The 21,675-nt window shown below is 46.9% G+C and overlaps 1 protein-coding gene across 2 annotated transcripts in view; it reads right to left on the bottom strand.

Moving 5' to 3' along the window:
- Positions 1-5,350: 5,350 nt before the first annotated feature.
- Positions 5,351-21,675, bottom strand: part of LOC135899674 (malate dehydrogenase, cytoplasmic-like) — a 35,236-nt gene continuing 18,911 nt past the window's right edge. For both annotated transcript variants that reach the window (XM_065428995.1, XM_065428994.1), the window contains exons 4-8: positions 19,959-20,134; positions 18,717-18,839; positions 13,361-13,537; positions 11,677-11,790; positions 5,351-7,373 (exon numbers count right to left, since the gene is read on the bottom strand). In XM_065428995.1, coding sequence (XP_065285067.1) covers positions 7,161-7,373; positions 11,677-11,790; positions 13,361-13,537; positions 18,717-18,839; positions 19,959-20,134 — 803 coding nt within the window. In that variant the 3' untranslated portion in view covers positions 5,351-7,160. The remainder of the gene's footprint in view (positions 7,374-11,676; positions 11,791-13,360; positions 13,538-18,716; positions 18,840-19,958; positions 20,135-21,675) is intronic.

The following is a 21,675-nucleotide window of genomic DNA, read 5'->3' on the forward strand; positions in this document are numbered from 1 at the left end:
CTTCGACGAGTACGCCGATACAGAAATCCATACTGACGCCAGTAGCCTAGGCCTCGGTGCCGTTCTAGTCCAGAGGAAAAACGGAGTCGAACAGGTGATGTCTTACGCTAGCCGGTCGCTGTCAAAAGCGGAAGGCAACTATTCTACAACCGAAAAGGAATGCCTCGCCATCGTTTGGGCTACAGCTAAATTTCGCCCTTATCTTTATGGCAGGCCATTCAAAGTCGTCAGTGACCATCACGCGCTTTGTGTTGGCTAGCGAGTATAAAGGATCCTTCAGGACGACTGGCGCGGTGGAGCCTCAGACTACAAGAATACGACATCACTGTAACCTACAAGTCCGGACGAAAACACTCCGATGCCGATTGCCTATCACGTGCCCCCATTGACCCGCCGCCGCAAGATGACGAAGATGACGACGCCTTCCTTGGCACGATAAGCGCAGAAGACTTCGCTGAGCAGCAACGGGCAGACCCGGAGCTAAAAGGCCTGGTGGAATATTTGGAAGGGCACACCGACGTTGTCCCCACGGCATTTAAGCGCGGACTATCTTCCTTCACGCTTCAAAACAATCTCCTCGTGAAGAAGAACTTTTCACCAGACCGCGCCAACTACCTTCTTGTTGTCCCGTCAGGACTTCGTCCAGAAGTATTGCACGCCCTACATGACGATCCGACCGCTGGACACCTCGGTTTTTCCCGGACACTCTCGAGGATACAACAAAAGTATTATTGGACGCGCCTGACCGCCGACGTCGCCCATTATGTCAGAACATGCCGAGACTGTCAGCGACGTAAGACACCGCCGACAAGGCCAGCCGGATTACTACAGCCAATCGAGCCTCCTTGCCGACCATTCCAGCAGATCGGGATGGACTTGCTGGGACCCTTTCCGACGTCAACAACCGGAAATAAGTGGATCGTCGTGGCGACAGACTACCTCACCCGCTTCGCTGAAACTAAAGCACTGCCGAAAGGTAGCGCAGCCGAAGTGACGAAATTTTTTGTCGAAAACATCCTGCTTCGACATGGCGCCCCAGAAGTCCTCATCACCGACAGAGGAACGGCCTTTACAGCGGAGCTCACCCAAGCCATTCTGAAATACAGTCAGACAAGGCACAGGAGGACCACGGCCTACCACCCGCAGACGAATGGCCTTACGGAGCGGCTGAATAAGACCCTCGCCGACATGCTAGCGATGTACGTCGACGTCGAACACAAGACCTGGGATGCCGTCCTGCCGTACGTAACATTTGCTTACAACACGGCGGTGCAAGAAACAACACAGATCACGCCGTTTAAGCTGGTTTACGGCAGGAACCCGACGACGACGCTCGACGCCATGCTGCCCCACGTCACTGACGAAGAGAATGTTGACGTCGCTAGCTATCTCCAGCGCGCCGAAGAAGCCCGACAGCTCGCCCGCCTACGGATCAAGAACCAACAGAGGACCGACAGCCGACACTACAACTTCCGACGACGCTTTGTTGAGTACCAGCCCGGCGACCGTGTTTGGGTTTGGACACCGATACGCCGACGAGGACTCAGTGAGAAAATACTCCAACGCTATTTCGGACCCTACAAGGTCATCCGACGTATTGGCGCTCTGGACTATGAGGTCGTGCCAGACGGCATTTCTCATTCACAGCGGCGCCGCGCACGATCTGAAGTGGTCCACGTGTTGCGCCTTAAACCCTTTTACGGACGCTGACGAAATTCCTTATTTTTTGTTGTTGTTTTCTTTGCTACGGGTGTTTTTATTTCGCTTGTATGTAGCATCGGGTCGATGCTTTTTCAGAGGGGGGTATTGACACGTGTACTTATCTTTATCGGGCGACCACGTTTAGCCGCTTAACTGTAATCGCACAGCGAGGGACGCGCCTGAATGTATCCGATGTTTCTGGAAAGTTATCGATGCTTCTACCTGGCTGTCTGTTGTCGCCGAAGCTTGTGTTATCTGATTTCATCGCGTAACGCGAATGGTGTAGAACTTTGTGGAAGGCACACGGGTCCGAACGATTAGTCTGGAACATTCGACGACTGCTCTATAAAAGCCGACGCACTTGACCCGCTGATCAGATTTTCGACGATCGCCGACTGTGTTCGCCGCTATCGTTGTGCTTTAAGTGTATCCTGTTTTGTGGGCACAGGTTCGCCCAATAAAAGCTAGTTTTGTCTTTCACAGTAGTGCTACTGTGTTCTTTCTTCGCCGTCACTACCACTTGACAATATCTTTCAGTATTTTTGCATACGTGTACTGAAGAGTAAATACAGATATCCAGACTATAAGCGGCGCACATGTCACCTCCCTTGACTTGGTACGTTACGATGTTGATGATCATTTATTTGTGCCCTCTTTGAAATGAGGCGGCAACAAAGAGTCGCCTAGCTTGCTGGAGTTGACTAGGTCCAGCTACATGCAACTGCTACATGTCTATGCTACACTGCACGCTTCTCATACTGAGTGACAATGTGGCACGATGCAATGCAAATGATGATGCTGATAATGCTGATTTATGCACATCTCTTTTGAAACGGGGCAGTGACAAATAGTGAACGCCTGCTTGCTTTAATCACTTATGCCATACGTTTTACATTCCAGGATTTTATTTTTCTTTAAGATGTAGTCGTGAGTGACGTCAAGCCTGTGTGCAGCCAGAGAACGTACACTGAGAAAGCAGGTGGCAAATTGGTGGGGCTGATCGAGCAGTACAAAGCAATGTTGCACGATTGTGTCAAGGCGATGTTGTCTATGGAATTGGTCATGCATTGCTCAATCTGGGTTTGCGGCGGTGTGGTAAAATGTGAAGTTGTCTTCAGCGTTGTTGATGAAAACGCCAACAAGCCACTCGACTCGCGAGGGTCTTTGCGGTGAAGTTGCCGGGCCACATTTTCGGCTGACCACGCGTCAAGTTGCTGACGCAGTAGCTGTCATGCCCGATTTTCGAAGCGCGCACTTGAGGCTCTCAACACGAACTATTGTCAGGCCTCATTTTCTGCAGCATGCACTAGAGGCCCCACGCTGCAATGTCTTTTTGGGTAGTTTTCTCGAGCACGAACTAAATGTGTCTGCCTGGCGTCGACAGCGACCTGTGGTTGTGCGCAGTGGTCCGCCGAGCCCGACGTTGTCTGGTTGCAACCACTCGCGTAGCTCAACGAGTTGTTTCTTCAGCAGCGGTTGGTACCTTGCGGAAAGGCACCATAACGCGTTGTGAAGGGGTAACACAGGTAGCAAGACTACGCAGTGCACGTCACTTCCCTTGATGCGTGTCACGATATGATGCAAGTGGAGACTTGAGGGTCCAAACCACTCAGTCCGCTGCATCAGTTACAAGAACGGGCTATTTAATACCGCACGCTAGTCACTTCTTGTTTGCTGTGTTTCTTCTACATGGTGATATGTCTTCGTTTCGTCACTGTTATTACCGCACTACAGACGCGCCATTTCTTTCCCTTTCAAACGATGCATCGTCCCAATGTGAAAGCGTGTGCATGCACGAAACATTAAAACGTCAATCACTTCGACAACGGGCTTTATACACAAAACAATATGTAACTGCAATGCAAAGTGAGCACGCAGCGCCCCAGTGACATCGCGTGACTTCTCACGCACTAGGAGATAGCTGCGACAGACAACGGCGGCGGACACCATCGCCAACCGAAACGGGCCCACGCTGTAAATGAGCCCACGCTGTAAAAAGTTAGGCGTAACATTAAATGTCGGGAAGAGAGCAGTGTGGATCAGACAGCAGACAGTGATAGCCGCTATTCTAATTGACACTGAGAAAAAAAAAATTCACACATAAACTCCTTTGGTAGTTGTCCGAGTATGCATAAGCATTGTGCCAGTTGCTCACCTCCACGCAGTCTACCGTCATTATCAATATGAAACTTGATTCGACCAGCATAAACCCTTATCAATTCTAATCAGTTGTTATCAACATCATCAAACATGATCCAACCCTTATCTGTCTCTATCAACTAGGATATCCAGCGAAGCTTTTGCAAAACCACCACAATTGCTGAGGGGGGTATGCAATACTTTATCGATTGTTGGAATGCTCGTTTCGAGCTTGTTCTTTATTGAAACGTATGCTCTTCTGTGTTGTATGGGTGATTTCAATGAACGTATGCTGTTCACTTCACTTTGCTAAGCGCTTGTAGCCTCTGCCTTATTGCATTTTTCACTTGATTACAGGGGGTATGAACCATTGCATTCGTCTTGCATGACGGACGGACAAACTTCTCGTTGAGTAGGCATAGAAATGCTTATGCATTTAGAAAATGAAGCTGGGAAAGCCATGTAATGCGTGATGTAGATAACTGACGGCCCATAAAAGTCACAGAATGGGTGACAACGGAAAGAAAACACAGTCGAGGATGGCAGAAAATTACGTGGTGCGAGAAAATTGGGAAATTTGCAGGCGCAAGTTGGAATCGGCTAGTGTAAGACAAGGGTAATTGGAGATAGCTTGGAGCAACCTTCGTCCTGCAGTGGACATAAAGATAGGATGGTGGTGATGGTAACAATCTATTACAAATGACAGCCTGTTTCCCTTTCGCCGCAATACATGCATGTTAGGCAGTGAAGTATACTAACACACCACGAAAATGGTTTTGGTATTTGTGTCCAATGGTACTGCACAAGAAATTTTCGAGCCAATATTAATGAAAAAAAAAAACCCGTTAGAATCAGGTGATTACCGTAATCAGACATTGTGAGCTATTGTTATTGCATGGAAATATTCCAAGGGCAAGCCGAAAATGGGCATTTCTGGCTTGCAAATGACATGTATGCTGTGTTTAACGCACTCACTGTTATCCAAGCTCTGCTGGGACAGTCATTGCTACTAAACAGGTCAATATAGAGGTATGGCACATGCACACCGACTGGCAAGTTCGAATTATCCAACGAAGGCCGATTTTAGGATAAACGCAACGAAACTTCGGGACGACAGAAACGCATGGGCACCGGCCGGGACCTTCGGCCAGGTTCGAAGGAACAGAAAGATCGAATCGGATGAAATCAAATAATGGAAGTCTAGTGTACAATGTACAAAATTTTCGTAGACAAAAATTAACTAAGCCCTAGCAAACAGTACCACACAGACAAAATGGCAAGTTAGTGCAGGACCTTCAATCTGTTGTTGCCACCTCTAGATTGATGTTGCATTCTTTCTGGCTTATGAAGCACCTTCTGTTGGTAAAAGTTGCTTCATTGGTATTGCAGGAGGTCATTTATTAATACACTGTAAATTCTTTTCTCTTGCATGTCCTTTCACCTGTGGAGATGTCGCACACTTCATCCCAACAGATCATGTTTGGAATGAAGACAATTCCTGTCAGTAATATTCCAGACACCCCCAAGCAAAGCTTTATTAAAGAAACCAGTTTTTCTACACAGAATTTCATTAAACATGACAAAAGTGACACCCACATGAATGGACCTTCAGACAACCCATTCAAATTTTTTAACACTGTACTGCATGCCAGAGAATGCACTGATAAAGTTGAGCTTGCAAAAGCACTTTGTTGTAGAAACTCCATTTTTCACTGCTGGATGTTGCAACAATATTCAGAGAGCCAATTTTTTTTGTAGCGAAAAGAAACTCCCAGAACCTTTCATGACACAAGACAAGCATGTTTCGCGTCAGTTCATGCACTGAACAATACTGAAAACAAAATTTGTTGCCTATACATTTGCAGCCTATGCAAGCCATTGCTACTGTACTCGTATGTGGAGCAACGCACATTCACTCGTGAACTCTCCATTCTGAGCATACATGTAGTCTAGAGATAAATGACATTGTCACTGCAAACAAAGCACCTGATGTTAGTGAGGCATAATTTACCGCAGCCCGCAGTTAGTATTTTATTATTACTGTATTGGGCAGCCCGAGCTGCCTTCAATTTCTTTCTTAGCTCCATCTACAGCCATCAGTATCAAGAGTTGTGCATAGAAAAAAGGCATTTATGCCAATTTTAAATAAACAATTGAGAAAGTTTTGGGGCAAAAGCCCTAGATTGGCCAAAAGAGAAGTTTTATCTGTAGCAACACAGTGACACATTTGTGCAAATATGTTTGAGAGAACCATCTTCAATGCAACAGCGCCTTGTTGGTAACACAGGGTGCTAAGCCTGCTATCTTATTTCCTATAACACTGCACCTACGGCAATCCATGTGCGCTATTGTTTCACAGGGAAGGAAGGGTATCATTTACCACTATACCTTTCACCACACATTCAGTGAAAGGTCCTCAGAGCAAATTTGCAGCAAACACAAAGCCATGCGCAAACCGACGGGGTAGGCACGTCTTGAGCTTCAATGTTTTCAGATTCGAAGTTGCGCTTGCAGCGCGAACCTTGCAAGTGACATGGCTGCCCAAATGGTGGAGGCGAGAGCGGCCCACGAGACCTTGGCTCACTTGAACGTGTCAGGTACTTGCTAGAAATGAAGTCACACCATTGCTACGTTACAAACAGGGGCTAGAAGAAGGGGAAAACGGAAGGGGGCCAACCCCTGAAATCTCGCCAATTGCCTCGTTGTGATAATAAGAAAGGAGATGGTTTGCCATTATCGACATGCTCAATGCTAATGCCCTATGATCACCAATGCAAATTTTGGCCACCTCTTTGTGTTCGGCACTTCCAGCTTCCACAGATATTCATTGCTAACTTTCCACAGTTTACCCTGAAGAAGTCTTGTATCACAATGACTTTTAATGGGGTGCTACGATAAACAAGTGCACAGCCACTGCACTGTACCATGTGGTCCGAGCGCAACAAATACTTCAGGTAGGTGCACTGTAGCTCAGTGAATGTCCATCACCATCTGGTGGCTTAAAAAAAGCCATGGATAATTAGAGCGCACTTTCTTCCCACATGACTGGTGCCCTGCATTGAGTCTTACTTGTGCTTTTATTAACGCAATACTACGCAGTCACCCGCTTGTAACGGAGCCAATTGAGAACTTTTCCATCTTTCTTAAACATGCATTTGCTTTCTTGCTGACAGCAAGCAGCTGCAAAAGAACCTGGGAGGAACGTCTCTATTATGCTTGAGAGGGCGGTATGGGCGGCAACTGGCGAGATCCAAGGCTGTGGAAGAGAAGAGAGGGTGGGGAGAGGGTTGTCAGAGCTTGGCTGCAGACGGGGCGCCCCGTCAATCCTTGCAGACTGCCAGGGCGTCGTTGCGCTCCTCGACCAGCTCCTTGCCCGTGGCCTCGATCTTCTGCCGGGCAAAGTCCGACGTGGGCAGTCCGCTAACAATGCGCCAGCGCTTCTGGGCGTCGATCTGGACCGGGTAGCTGAAGATCACCTCGGGTGGCGAGCCGTACGACCCATCGCTCATTACTGCCATGGACACCCATTCACCCTGCAATAGCGCGAGCTCCACGTCAGATGCTGCTTCTGTCACTCAAGAAAAAACTCGCTAATTGCTTCTGTATGATACTGAAGTTACGTACAGGGCTGGTTCAATTATTTAATTTGTTTGAACTTCTTTCCACCCCTAATAACCATGTGAGGCACCATCCCAACGGAAAAAAAATTGTGCTAGTTAACTGACGTGCAATGACATTCCTGCTCTTTTGCAGGAAATCACACAAATTTCAGGTTTAAAGGGACACTAAAGTGAAAAGCGATTTCTTTTGAATCAGTAAATCACCGTTCTACAACATCAAAAACACCACCCTTACAACGATAAGGCGTTTGGTAAGCCAGAAAAAGCGCAAGAACGAAATGCGGGTGGCGACGCCTACTTGAGTTCCCGCACCTGGGGGCTGTGACGTCTTGGATTTTGATGGCATCTTCTAGGGCCTACTAATTATATATAGCGGTACAGATTGACTACATTGTGTTCTAAAGGAACCAAATATTAAACATGCCAAGTTTCGGGAACCTTTATTTAGCCAACGCGGCCCAAATGCGAAAAACTTTGGAATCCCCGACGTCACGCTGACGTACCGGCGCTGGCGTTTCGGCGCGAAATTCAAATACTGACTGATACTTGGACCTTCATTTTCTCATTTAATAATCAAACTATCTTTTTGAAATGACTGCCTGCAGGGTTCTCAAACAATGCCTCATTAGTCTAAACTGATTTATTGTTTCCCTTTAGTGTCCCTTTAAGAAAATGTGGCAAACTTACTGTGTCACAGAAAGCACATCATTGCAAACCAAACAATTCCAATTGCTCACAAAATGGCTGAGTACTATAGCTCCTGTTTTTATATAATAATGTTAACTGATCTGCTTTACATACTAAAGCTACACCTCAACTTTGCAGACGGCTCCATATCAGCTCCGAGCATCTGGGGTTCTTTGATGTGCACCCAAATCCAACTTCACGAGTGTTCCTGGTTTTAGACAATGTTGGAATTCAGCAACTATGCCGCAATTATGTTAAACTCATGTTTATACAGACGCGGTAATCTAAGTGTGCTTTCTAGAGCTTTTTTTTTTTTTAAGGCTTGCGCTTGCAAATGTGCTCTGCAGATGTTTATCTCGCTTCAAATTATCAACTTCAGTCACGCTTTAGTTGTTCTTTCTGCTCGAGTGTGCGCGTGGCCCGAAGTAGCCGAACCATGGATGAATCAGCACAGCGGTTGTTCCGGAGTGGCATCTGGGAGTTCTTCGATCGCGGAGCCAGTGACGTAACGTGTCGCGCGTGCAAGAAAGGGGGAGGCTACACAGGACAGCGAACTTTTTTATTTTTTAAGATATCCGGATGAAACATTCAAGGTACATTCACACCACTATGAGGAACTGCGAAGTTTCATAAAGATGTGTTTATTAATCCCAGAGTTATTGAGGCCTAACTAGGTGTTTAATGTGTATGTCTGAGGATGAGCCTGCAGAAATCCCAGGACATCGTATGAAGCTGAAATTCACTGTAATGATCCCTTGATAGATATTCCAGGGGGTTAAAAAGCCCTTTTTTAAAATTTCCCTTCCAAAATATTTTAACACAACTTTGAATCTGATGTACCAAGTAATGACCACATGCACCAAAAGTTCAATTGCTTATTACAAATTAACTGCATGAGCTTTAAAAAAAAATAAGCTTGTTACACCCTGGTAAAGTCATTCAGGAACAGAATAAAAACAGCACACAGATCTGAAGAGCAGTTCTTGAGATATCGCCTTCCTCAGCACCACTAGCGAAAAAATCCATTGTGAGAAAACAGGCCTTGAAAGATGAACGCATGTATTTTTATTAGAAAGCTTCTGCGGAATAGCTTGAAGTGTCCTAGAGCACTCTTCTTGTTCTGCCTTACTTCCACCTATTCTTGGCATCGTTTAGTGTTTTTTTTTTCAGGCACAGTGCATCTTTTTCAAGCGCTCGCTGTGTGGCTAGGTGTCTTGGCTGGAGTCCAATAGAGACTGATATTCAGTTGCTTTCAAGCAGCCAGCATTGTAACGCAGCACCGCTTCATGCAGTGCTGTTTCTACGGCAATCAAGGATGCGTGCTGTTCTTTTGGCATCAAGGACCAGAGGATAGAGTGGAATGACTCCGACGCATTCCGAGTCTTCGCTCCCATGCAGCGCTGGAGAAGAGACTCCTGTGAAAGCCACTGGTAAACAGGCAGCACAGCTGTAGCAACGTGGTCCGGAAGGTTGTGCTTGGGTTGTGGCTCACCCTTTGCCTCTGCAGCTTTATGATGGCACCACGATTCAGCTCCCTCTGGGCAAAGCTCATGGTGAGGGTCTTGGTAGGTTGATGTGACGTGGTGATATGTTGCCGTCACTGCACGCTGCATTGCTGCCACGTCTCTAGAGTTGTTCGTCAGGGCCCACGCATAATAGTTTGTAGGCTTCTCAATGAGGGGTTTTGTCAACTTCCCACTGAGTAGCTTATCGCTCTTTTCCCCAATGCTTCGTAGTCCACTTCCTATCCTCTTTTGGACATGATTGAGGCGCTCTTCTGTTACAATTGGCACCAATCCGTAAACATTCTCTTCTGTGAGGGCAGAGAAGGTACGGCTGTCCCTATCAAGCACCAGGGTTGTGTAGCGCAGGTCATGCCTGGATATGGACCGCTTGAAAAGAGTTAGGCCTGCCTCCACCTCCATGCTTCCAGATTTTGCATCTGTGTTGCTCTGGCAGATGTGGTGCTGGTGCCAGCCGTCGTATGCTTCATCTCCAGGTTTGGGCCCTGTTTGGCATCCAAGGCAGTGGTCGGAGAGAACGATGACATCCAATATAAGACCTGTGTGGAAGTCAATGATAGATCCCACTCCAATGCGAGATGTGTGCCCACACTTCTGCCACATTCCATCGTACACCATGGTGATATCATTGCAAAAGCAGGGGTCTATTTGTTTATACGCGATAATCACTGCTGCGGCAGAATTAGCATAAAACGTATCCAAGGCGTGGGCCTCCGGCTCCTTGAACGTCTCTTTCAAATGCTTTTGAAACGTCTTGTTGTGCAGACCTCTGTAAGAGACATTCATTGCTGCCCAAAAATCGTTGAGAGTCGTTTAACCCTTTCCTATTTGCTTGAGAGCCATTGCGGTACGGACATTGACTTCGAAAGCCTGTGAGTCCTTTTTACGGGGTGATGTCCATGAACTCTCAATGGTGCCACAAGAGGGGCCCAGGACTTCCAGTTTAGTCGCCAGTCCAAGCTTGGTGCTCTCTCGCACAGTCAAACCACCTTCCAAGCAATGTTTGCACATTGTGCAGCTGAGCAGGCTCCTAAGAATGTCGACCTGAACGTGAGAAAAATGTTCGCCCTCACTTATAGGTGAAAGTGCAGGTGTAAGAGTCGGCTCCATTAGTTGAAATTTCTTCCGGGTCGCTGGCACAGAGCCGAGTTCAGCTTGAATGACATCACGGCATTTAGCATTGGCGCCGATCTCTTCCTTAGTTAGAGAACGCGTCCACAGATGAATGGTCACAGTCGATGGTCCGCTTACACTCGATGGCACTGGTTCATAACACAAGCTGGGTCCGGCGATCTTGGAAACACTCGGTGTGCATGTGGCTCCAGGCGCAATCCATGTGTGGGATTGTTGATTGGCGACCGCCGATGGCAAAGTTTGACCGCTGCAAGCGTCTATGCAGTCGGCACTCCCAGTAGAATATAGGAAGTTCGATGCTCGTACAAGCCGCATAGCCTGCTTCTGCATACCAAACATCTGCACTGTCTTGCACTTCGTTGTCGGCATCGCATGCAAGAATGAAGACCCCAGAACTAGCGAAAAAAAGAAAAAGCTGGGAACATAATCTAAAAGATAGCGCTAGGCAATGAGCAGCTCGCAAGCAGACATTTGTAGAGGCCGCGGGTGGACCAAGAGGCAACAACGAGGCGGGCGCGCTTCGGGAAGCCTGCGGGATTCAAATGCACAGCTTCTGACCAATTTGAACACCGCGTTGCATCACGGGAAAACACCAATAGCACCTCAACCGCGCCGCTGATGCCAATGTGCACTGCGGGAAGACAGAGAAAGAATTCACGGTCAAAATGACACCAAGATGGCACGGGTAGGCCGCATGAGCCGAGAACGGGGCGTGCGAAGTTTGTCTTCATTGGCTGCTGCATAGATTTCGCAGCATTGCACACTATGTACAAAACGGAGTACAGTAAGCTACCGTAAATCTCCCAAGGTTTCTCCAATTTGTGTCACCCTGTGGTCCTGTTTACAGCTACCTCAGACAATTGGGCACTGACCTCAGGGGTGCCCTGCCACCAGTCGCGCACGTGGTCAGCCGCTGCCTTCGCAGCCGACATGGCGCTAGAGAGCTTGCGTGCCGCAATCACTGCTGCACCCCGCTTCTGTACAGTCTGCAATGGAGACGGGCAAACAGCATCTCAGGTGGCATATGCAGATAGAAGAAGCACTTACTGACATTGTACACTTTTAAACATGTTTGACAGGAATTCAACAGGCAGAGAGAGATCAACAAGAGATTAGCCCCACCGTGCCCATAAACACAGCCCTTTGACAATAAACATTCAGTGAAAACTGAAAGAAGTCCTGAAGGCAAGTTTACTGATAAGCCTGTCTAATGGGCTGATCAACGTTAATCTTGCTACACATCTATCGATAGCTTGGTGACCCACCGCTGCTGTGAGGCACGGCTATGTGTAAGCATTGATGGATAACTACCATGTGCTCAACAACCACATCACATTCCAAGTCACAATAGCATAAACTACTCATGTGCAAAGTATGCCACATATGACATGCACATAGTTGCACATAACACGCAGTGGCGTGTATCACTCACAGCCCGATACACACGCCCTTTTGATAGTTGCTGCTGTCCAGCATATTAGATGAAACCATAACAACTGGTTGTAGTGTGGCGACATCTGCAGACTGCACCAATCAGGCAGCAGCGGTGACCAGAAGAAAAAAAAAAAATTCTGCAACGTCTACTGCTAATGATCATCCGTAAGTGGCATTAGATGAGTGCAAGGATCACGGGATGATTACTCACACCCGTTGGGCAAGCCCATTTCCACGTGACATGCACTCAGCTGTTCCTCGTTAGCCGATGTGACCACCGACACTACTTTAAGTTGGCGTTCGCACACACACAAAAAAAAATGGCAGAAATTCTGGCGATTAACGAGGCAAAACTACAATATGATTATGAGGCACACTGTAGTGCAGTTGTCGCAGCAGAGTACAAGTTCTCTAAATTTACCCCAGGCGGGTGTCGTGCTTATATTGTTACGGAGAGTAATCATTAGATACTCATCACAGCTCTGTGCCAATATACACAGCCGGCTGGCCACGAGTTACCCTGCTACAAATCAATGCAACCAAGCAGCTGTCGCAATTCATTAAGGAAGCACCAGTGGAGCTCAAGTGCCGAGCTAAAATAAAAAGGTTAGAAATGTCTGGCTTCGACGCAGACAGGCAGTCGAGACCGTGCTATGATTATGTGAAATAAGCATGTAAGTAAGTATAAGATAAAAAAAAAGAAAAATGTGGGAGACTACCACGAAAACTCAGACATTAGGTCAACATCACCACTGCACAGTCAGCACGTGAAAAAAGCTTTGCCTTCACTATCTTTTCTTAACAAAGAAAAGCAAATAGAGATGCGAAAGAATGCACTGTCAGCCTCAAATGATTTTATATTTATCTCCAGTGCTCCTTTAAGGCACATTCAACTGCTCAAATTAGTTGAGAAGCTCAAGGTAGATATACTGAGGTCTACATTCCTCTAAAAGCAGTCTGGTATTGTTTTTATGTGCTTTCTGCTGGTTTCAGTCTCCAGAGTTTCTCTGGAGGATGATACAATGCATGGCGAACCACATGACAGCCTGACTGCAAGTTGTTCAAACGAATTCTATGCCACCAGGATATAGAAGGCACAAGTGACAGAGGAGGATGACTCACAGTGAGGAATTCGCCCTGGAAGTAGGCTTCATCCTTGATGGCGTCAGTGACCTTGACATTCTGGCCATTCAGAGTCACTGAGGCATGGCTGGCATCAGGGAACTGGGTGGACGAGTGGTTGCCCCATATGATGACGTTGCGCACGTCCGCGGCCGACACCTTCAACCTCTGGGCAATCTGTGGGGCCAGGAAGAGAGAGCCATTAAACATCCAACACTTATAAGCAGGGGCTCCGGAACTGGATGGTGCCGTGGGGGGCGAGCGGCCCACTGCGCCTTCTTATTTCTGCAAGAAATACGGTGCTGTGGCTATCTGAATCTCTCCGATCTCTCGTGTTTACGGTGACACCAAGATGGCGATGATGTGTCAGTGGAAAACTGTGCAATCAATGATGCTACAGTAGATCCCAAAGTCAGATTATATTTGAGCTTTCAAGGACAACACACTAAAAATGTGCAATTTTCTCAAATTCTGCTGAGTACCGTATTTACTTGCATAATGATTGCACCCCTGAATCCTGTCGACAAAATTCGCTTTTTTTTTCATTCCCGTGCAACAAACGCACCCTGAACTTGTCGCAGCGATATGTTGTGTGCCAAGTCTAGCTAATGATGATCACGCTTACCATGTGTCGAATGCTACGCGAATGACTCCTGAAGACATACCAAGCGCTCTGCACGCACAAAACATTCTTAAGCAGATGCCCCATTTCATTCCTTTCATCACTTTCCGCACTTCCGTGAAAAAAAAAAAAAGCTACAACCAAACTTGCCTCGGCTTTATTATTTGTAGGCTACATAATAGTTTTGGCCAACAACAACGACAAAAAAGGCGCGTTTCAATTCTTCTCCACTGCCCTCATGGGCATGCAACAAATCGCGAGCAACAACGATAGTGGTCACGTTTACACTGATACGTTACAAGTGTACCCTATTCATATGGCGACGCTTGTAATGCAGCTAAGATATTCGCCCACCCTTAGTGGAAACGTGCCATATTAGGATAGCAGTGAGACAAATGCCGCAGTTTCCGCAGCCTGCCCAAGATGTGTTTCTGTCACTGGCAGCTAAGCACGCCCATCTCTGTTTCTGTCCCCTCAAAGTGGACACGGCTATGTTATTGTCACAAACTTGCCGATATTACCAATATTATTTATTACTGATACAAAATAAACTGTTTCAATGCACGTAATGTACTCCCGAGAAGAAAAATAATCGTGTTCAGCGCGTTTGGCTTGCACCGCCGGGCGCCATTTTTGTTCTGGTGTCCCACACTGACAGCGGCAGCATCTCTATGGCAGCAGCCGCCTGCTTGTCATCTCGCAGCAAATGCAGGATGAAAAAAGGAAATGTATTTATTAGTGCGTAGAAAATTTAACACGCGTAATGATTGCACCCTTGAATTTGTTTCAATTTCTTAGACAAAAAGGTGTGATCATTATGAGAGTAAATACGGTAGTTTTCATAATTCACCACAAGAAAGGAAGGTCTTAGGATTGCGGGAAGAAAAATTTTAAAAATTAAACATTTTGACCAAGTCAGTCACTCCGTTACCACAGCCTGCCTTGATTTCCAGATTCTTTTACAATGACACAAATTGTGGGTGATACGAATTTCTTGCGCCATCCCGAGAGATTTGTGTCGAGATTCTACTGTAATTAGGCACTGGATAAACAACACCAAATAAACTCTCCAAGTGAAATGAGCAACTGTACTCAACCCCCTCTGCCTGGCTTTTGCCCCACTCAAGATGCACTTCCAAAGACCGTGGTTAGAAGGGAATCAACTTTTGAGTCAGTAGTAAGACAGCACATGAGCTAGATGATGCAGTCGACTCCCGTTAATACGAAGTTCACGGGGACCTCAAAAAACTTCGAATTAAACGAACTTCCAATTAAGCAAAAAACACAAAAAACAGCACTTTATTTGTGGTGAAATCGAGTATTTTCTCTATGAAAAATAGTGGGTCATCTTGCTTTGCTCCTTCTTGCCGAATCGCGCTGCTGAAAGCAAGTTCTGCAGGCTGTAGATGTGGCGGAACGCTTCTTCCGCGTTACCTTCAGCAGCAAAGAAGCGCTCCGCGAGAGCATGGCCCGCAGCTACATCGGCAGCCTTAGGTTGCCGCTCGCCTTCAACGTCATCGTCGCTTTCCTGGGTAGCTTCCTGGGGCCGAATAATCTCTACAATTTCGCTATCCGTCAGCGCACTGCACATTTCGACCGCCTTGTCTACGGCGACGTAATCTTCAAAATTGACGTCCCCGAGAGTATCACAAAAATCAGTGCCGTCAAGCTCGCTTGTTGACGCTTCCTCCGCTGAAATTTCAGAGGCATCCTCCAAAGAAGCTCCCACAAAACCGCAAGCCCTGAAGCAGTTTGCGGTTGTTTCTTGCTTCACACGATCCCATGCTCACACCAACATGTGGATGGCACTAAGCAGGCTCACCTCGTACTTTGTGGAGCTATCCATACACAAAATCATGCGCTCGAGGAGGTGCCGCCTGTACAGGACTTTAACATTCTTGATGATGCCTTGGTCCATTGGCTGCAAAACAGCCGTTGTGTTTGCAGGCAAAAATGCGAGGCGTATTGCACTCAAGGCTGGCACATTCACGTGAGCACTGCAGTGATCGACAAGGAACAACACCGTGTGGTTCGAAGCAGCAAATTTGCGGTCCAATTTGCTTATCCAGCTCTTGAAGATTTCGGCCATCATCCACGCTTTTTTGCTCGCCTCATAGTCCACAGGCAGCGTCTTCACGCCTTTAAAACATCTCGGCTTCGCGGCTTTCCCGATCACAAGTAACCGACATCGTTCCGTGCCAGTCATATTTGCCGCGATCAGCACCGACACTCTCTCCTTGCTGCGTTTACCCCCAGCACAGTCGTCGTCCTTGAATGTCAGGGTCTTCTCTGATAGAAGCCGATAGAAGAGTGCAGTCTCATCTGCATTGAAGATGTCTTCCAGTCTGTATTCGGTGAGATATTCCCGCAGCTTTTCGTCCTTCCACGTGGCACATGTTTCCTGGTTAACGGACGCCTTTTCACCACAAACGCTCTTGAAAACCAGGTCATGGCGATCTTTAAAGCGTGTCAGCCATCCATCTGACTAAACGAAGCCATCGATCCCCAACATTGCTGCAAGCGTTCGGGCTTTCATCGCAACGATGTCTCCGCTGAGAGGAAGTTTGTTGCTCCTGGCCTCCCTAATCCAAACCAGCAGAGCCTTCTCCAATTCTGGGTAAGCGCCGGTGCGCATTCGCTTCCGAGAAGTCTTGAACTTGTCGTTCTCAAATGCATCCATTATTGTGCGCTTGCTCTTGATGTAGTTTGAGAGCGTGTTCGGCTTGATCCCGTACTTCCGCACTATGTCTTGTTTGGCGGCACCTCCCTTCTCATCTTCCTTCAAAACCTCGACTTTCGCTGCCAGGTCGAGCGTGCGATAAGAGCCACGGTTTGCCATGGCTAGAAACTGCACGTCTAGGTACAGTCAATTCCGAATCACCCGTGGAACAACCTAGCCTACGAGCTACCCGCACAAAGGCGCTCGAGTCTCGACCAACACACGCCTCGACATACGCTGTGCACGCTACAAGACTCATCTCGCACAATCTCGCCACTGCCTAGTATGCAGCGCTGCGTGCACCTATGGCACCCGCGTGGCCTCTGCAATCAACTCTGGCCACGCATGGCAGCCACGCGTGGCCTCCGGCGGGAGCCGCTTTGCCTCCCGCCGGAGTTGATCGCCGAGGCCACGGCAGCCGTGGCAATGAATAATCGCGCCGCTCCAAGAAGGATGGTGTTGTGGGCGGCTGCGGTGGCGATAACACCAACGCGGAGCACGGAACTGTGCAACACTTGAAAAATTGCACATTCTACCAAAGAATGACGGTCACCTCGAGGATCCCGGCTGAAAATTAACTTCCAATTAAACAATATTAGTGGATGACGACTTCGAATTATCGAGTGATTTCTTCTATAGGATTACATGCAAAACTGACGGGACCAGCATTTCACTTCTAATTAACCGAAAATTCCAATTAAGCGGCTTCGAATTATTGGGAGCCGACTGTACAACAGTGGAAGAGACCAGAGCTAAACACACAAAACAACAACGGCATGCAAAAAAACAGGAAAGAATAGCAGTGGCTCCACCTGCCAAAACTACGATACGATTATGAGGCCCATCGTAATGGAGGACTCCAGGTCAACTCTGACCCCCTGGGTTTCTTAATGTGCACCTAATCTAAATGCATGGGGGCTTTTGCATTTCGTCCCCATGGAAATCCGACTGCCGAGGCTGTGATCGAATTGGTTCCGACTGGGATCGGAGCTCATCAGCACAAAACAATAACCACTGGGCTACTGCAGCAGGTCAATGGCATGGAAGATTGCAGTCTTTATAGCACTGTTGCACACTTGCATGCCGAACTTGTGCCACTGTTAGTACTCAACCACACACAATGCAGCAAACAGTGCATTATAGGGATACTAAAGGCAAATACCAAGTCGAGGTGGACTGTTTAAATACAATTCCAGAAACCTTCGAACGCTTTCTTCATGCCAAGAAAAGACTTGGTTTACATGAAAATTGCATCTGAAGGATCCGAATATCTTTTCCGAAATTCAAATCTCCCGCCACCCAACCAGGGAAGTGGTCACGTTGCATATGCCATCACCGTCCTTTGCTGCCATCGGCAAGTAAAACGGCGCCCGACAGACAGCGGCACTGAGCCAAGACAGAGCGGCGGATTCGCCTCTGCAGCTACTTTTTCATCAAGTGGCATAGACCGTTTTGGCATGGCCACGATATCACATGGAAGTTGAATTCACTGCTACTTGCAGTTTGTGCGAGTTTCGCGAGCCAGCAAAACCAGCGCAGCACTACGCAATCAGGAAAGTACTGAAACGCGCAATGGGCGGCGGAGTCGAGTGAGAACGAAACTTTTCAACCGTCCGCGTCGTCGTAAACAGTAATTTCAATGAGTTCTCTTTTCTGAGCATGAAATGGAGCTGGACAAGTAGCATTTTGTTTCATCTTATAATACAATACGAGGATGTTTTTTTGCAACGACTAGTCGAGTACTAGTGACAGAATTTAACTGGGGAGTGCTTTTGTCATCGGGCAATTGCTTGAATGTCCCGGGGGAGTCTCTAATCATGTCCTGCATTTACCTCAATTTCTTGATTATTAAGGCTCTATTCACGATACATTTATGCCTTAGAAATTTTTGAGCACTAATTTATTACTTTAGCTTGACTTTGTATTTGCCTTTAGGGTCCCTTTAAAGCGTTGCGCTGACTGCTCACGTCTTACAACAAGAATTATCGTGCTTGGACTACGGAAGTAGTACATACCTGTCCCTTTGCCCTGTTGTGGTCGAGACGTGTCATGGCCGAGAAGTTCTCCTTGGGAATGGATGGGGCGTACTTGGAGCAGATGAGGGCATTCGTGTTTGCTGGGTTGCCCACCACCAGAATCTGTGCAGGCAAATATAGCACAAAGCTACAGTTAGCCGCAGTCGCACACGCAGTCGGGTACCATATCAAATGCTAATCGTGACAATCAAACTGCACATGGAGGAAATCCATGTGCAAGAGCAGCTGTGGTTGCCATTTTGAAGATTTACAGTCGGGCGTTTGTATAACGAAGCCGCATCAAACACGAAAACACCTTTGTTTCATCCAATATTCATTATGAGCGGGTATTTATTACATACGAATGTTGTCAAGAAAAAATTTACATTTACTTCGGTATACCCGATAATTTTTACATACATGGTCATTATATCGAGGTATGATGGTAAACCTAAAGTCAGTGATATGTTATAAATGAAGCACCAAATGCCCCTCAGAGGAAATCAAACAAATAGTTTACTTCCGTTAATTCGACACCAACGGGACTGACAAAACTGATCAAATTCTTCGACAGGTTAAATTAAACAAGACGCAGGAAAACAAACAAAATTCACTGCCCGATTAGCTTGGCAGTATTTGTTCCATTCCATGATGCCCCCGAATCAAATGTGCGCCCACGTTCTATATGTCCAAAGTAGAAAACTAACGTACAAATGACAATATAAAGTCGAGGGGCAAATCTCCACAAGGCTTCCATTAGTTACGGCTCCAGCAGGTGGGTGACGCTTTAGTGTGCTTACATTAGGAAACATTGGGGGCGCATGCGACTGTTTTTTTCGTTATGGCAACTCGAACAGCAGCTGCACAGTGCCTTTTCCCCTCTGTCCTTTTTTTTTATCCCGGAGTTAGTGCAGTCTCAAAATGTGGGTCGTTTGCATAGGTATGTGCTGCTGGGCATGTGCTGTTCATCGACAAACCTCCGACGCCACTGGGTATGCGCAGACTTCCAGAAGGCGCAGCACATTCAGAGAAAAGCATGAGAGAGGGGTCCGAAATGCAGTATGTGATGCGTTTAACTATTTGCACACTCTGTTCGTTCCCGCTGATTAGTTTCGCTCAAATTTTTGGAGTGGGGGCAGCTAGCTATGCGTACGTAATTGAGGATGTCAACAAGGTGACGGCAATCGTAGTAAAGCCACAGAGGTATGGTGAGGAGTGCCCATTTCTTGTACAGTTTCCTACCTTGACAGATTTCTTGGCATACTGGTCAAGTGCACGCCCCTGGCTCTTGAAGATCTTGACGTTGGCGGCAAGCAGGTCCTTACGCTCCATGCCCTCCTTGCGGGGCATTGAGCCCACCAAGAAGGCTACATCAATGTCAGCGAAGGCAACCTTCTCGTCATCTGTGGCCACCACATCTGCATTCGTGGAAAAAAAGATTGATAGAGCTCGCTGTCATGTGGGGGACTACTAAAGGTGGCAATAAGTTGTTGAAATCAAAGTCACTGATTTTATGTGTAGGTCTCCAGACAGTTGCTACCAGATATTCACAGCTAAGCCTATGTGATTGTGGCAGTGATGGATGTAGCACACAAAATTTTTCGGATGAGGTGTTTGGAGTAGGAAAGTTTATTGTGTGCTACAGCAAATGACATCTTTTAAGTAGGTGGTGAACACAGTCAGTATGTCACTTCATAATGAGAAGTGAGCAAAGCCAAAATGCTCAAAAGCCTCACATTTGAACAGCAATATCTCGTACTAAGTGCTTTCGATGAGATGAGAATAGTTGGAGTTGTATACAGTGAAATACTGATAATTGAACATCTCTGCATTCGAACTCATCAATAGTCCGAACAGCTGTCAAGGTCCCGGCGAAGTCCTATGTATTCGAATAGAGAAAAACTACAGCGAATTCGAACCCCAAAAGCAGTGCAATGGTTATTTCGAACAAAATTTGCCACTCCCACGGACCACTTTTCAGAGGAACACGAACCAAAGACAAAGGTACGATGAGTCACTGGCTACCGTAATGTCGCATGGCGTAAAAATGATGAGGAAAGCACGCACTCCTTTTCCATCCCTCTCACAAAAAGAAAGAGCCCACTAGCATGCTGCGCGCTCAACCGCCTGCCCCAACGACCCCGTTTCCCCGCCCCACACTTCTAGAGCTCGCTCGATCACGTCATTTCCAACACTGGACATGTGAGAAGACGGTGTGCGTCAAGCCACCATCCTTTTCTGCTTGCCCTCTCATGTTATCCTTTGCACCCCTAGCAAACGGTGCACGAGCCGCGATCTGATTGCACTTTAACTTTATATGGAACCTATGCTCTGATCGTCCCGCACTGAAGGAAGAAAAGTAAAGACTTTTTCAATGTGAGCACAGCGACGGTTTTGGTTTGGCATGTTGTACTGTACGACCAATTGGGTGCTATATTTAAAGGGGCTCTCATTAGTTCAGACTCCGTTTTATTCCAATAAATGTCTGGTCTCCTTGGAATTCAAATTACCAAGATTCTACTGTATTTCTTTCACACACACACACACACACACACACACACACACACACACACACACACACACACACACACACACACACACACACAGAGACACACAAATTTCAGTTTTCATGAAATTAACCCTTTCCATGCAAACTTCTGTTTTGAGAAAACCACAAAAATCTTCTGATCCTAGTGAAATTTCAATGTCAGCAGTCCACTTGTTATTTTACACTGTCTGTTACTTTTTTTCATGTTTTTGAATTACTAATAGGCATGACCACAGAAACAGCCTACAGGTTATTTTTTTTTAGGTGCACCAAATTTTTCGAAGATTGTCTATGGCAGATAGCACAGTTCTAACCCTTGATCTACATTACTTAATGAGGCAGCCATTACTTCTGCTAAAAATAAGAATGATCAACTGAATAATTAGTGTAATTATGCTCTTGCAATGCCCT

This window comes from Dermacentor albipictus, chromosome 7 (genome assembly GCF_038994185.2).
Source record: "Dermacentor albipictus isolate Rhodes 1998 colony chromosome 7, USDA_Dalb.pri_finalv2, whole genome shotgun sequence".
Taxonomy (NCBI): domain Eukaryota; kingdom Metazoa; phylum Arthropoda; class Arachnida; order Ixodida; family Ixodidae; genus Dermacentor; species Dermacentor albipictus.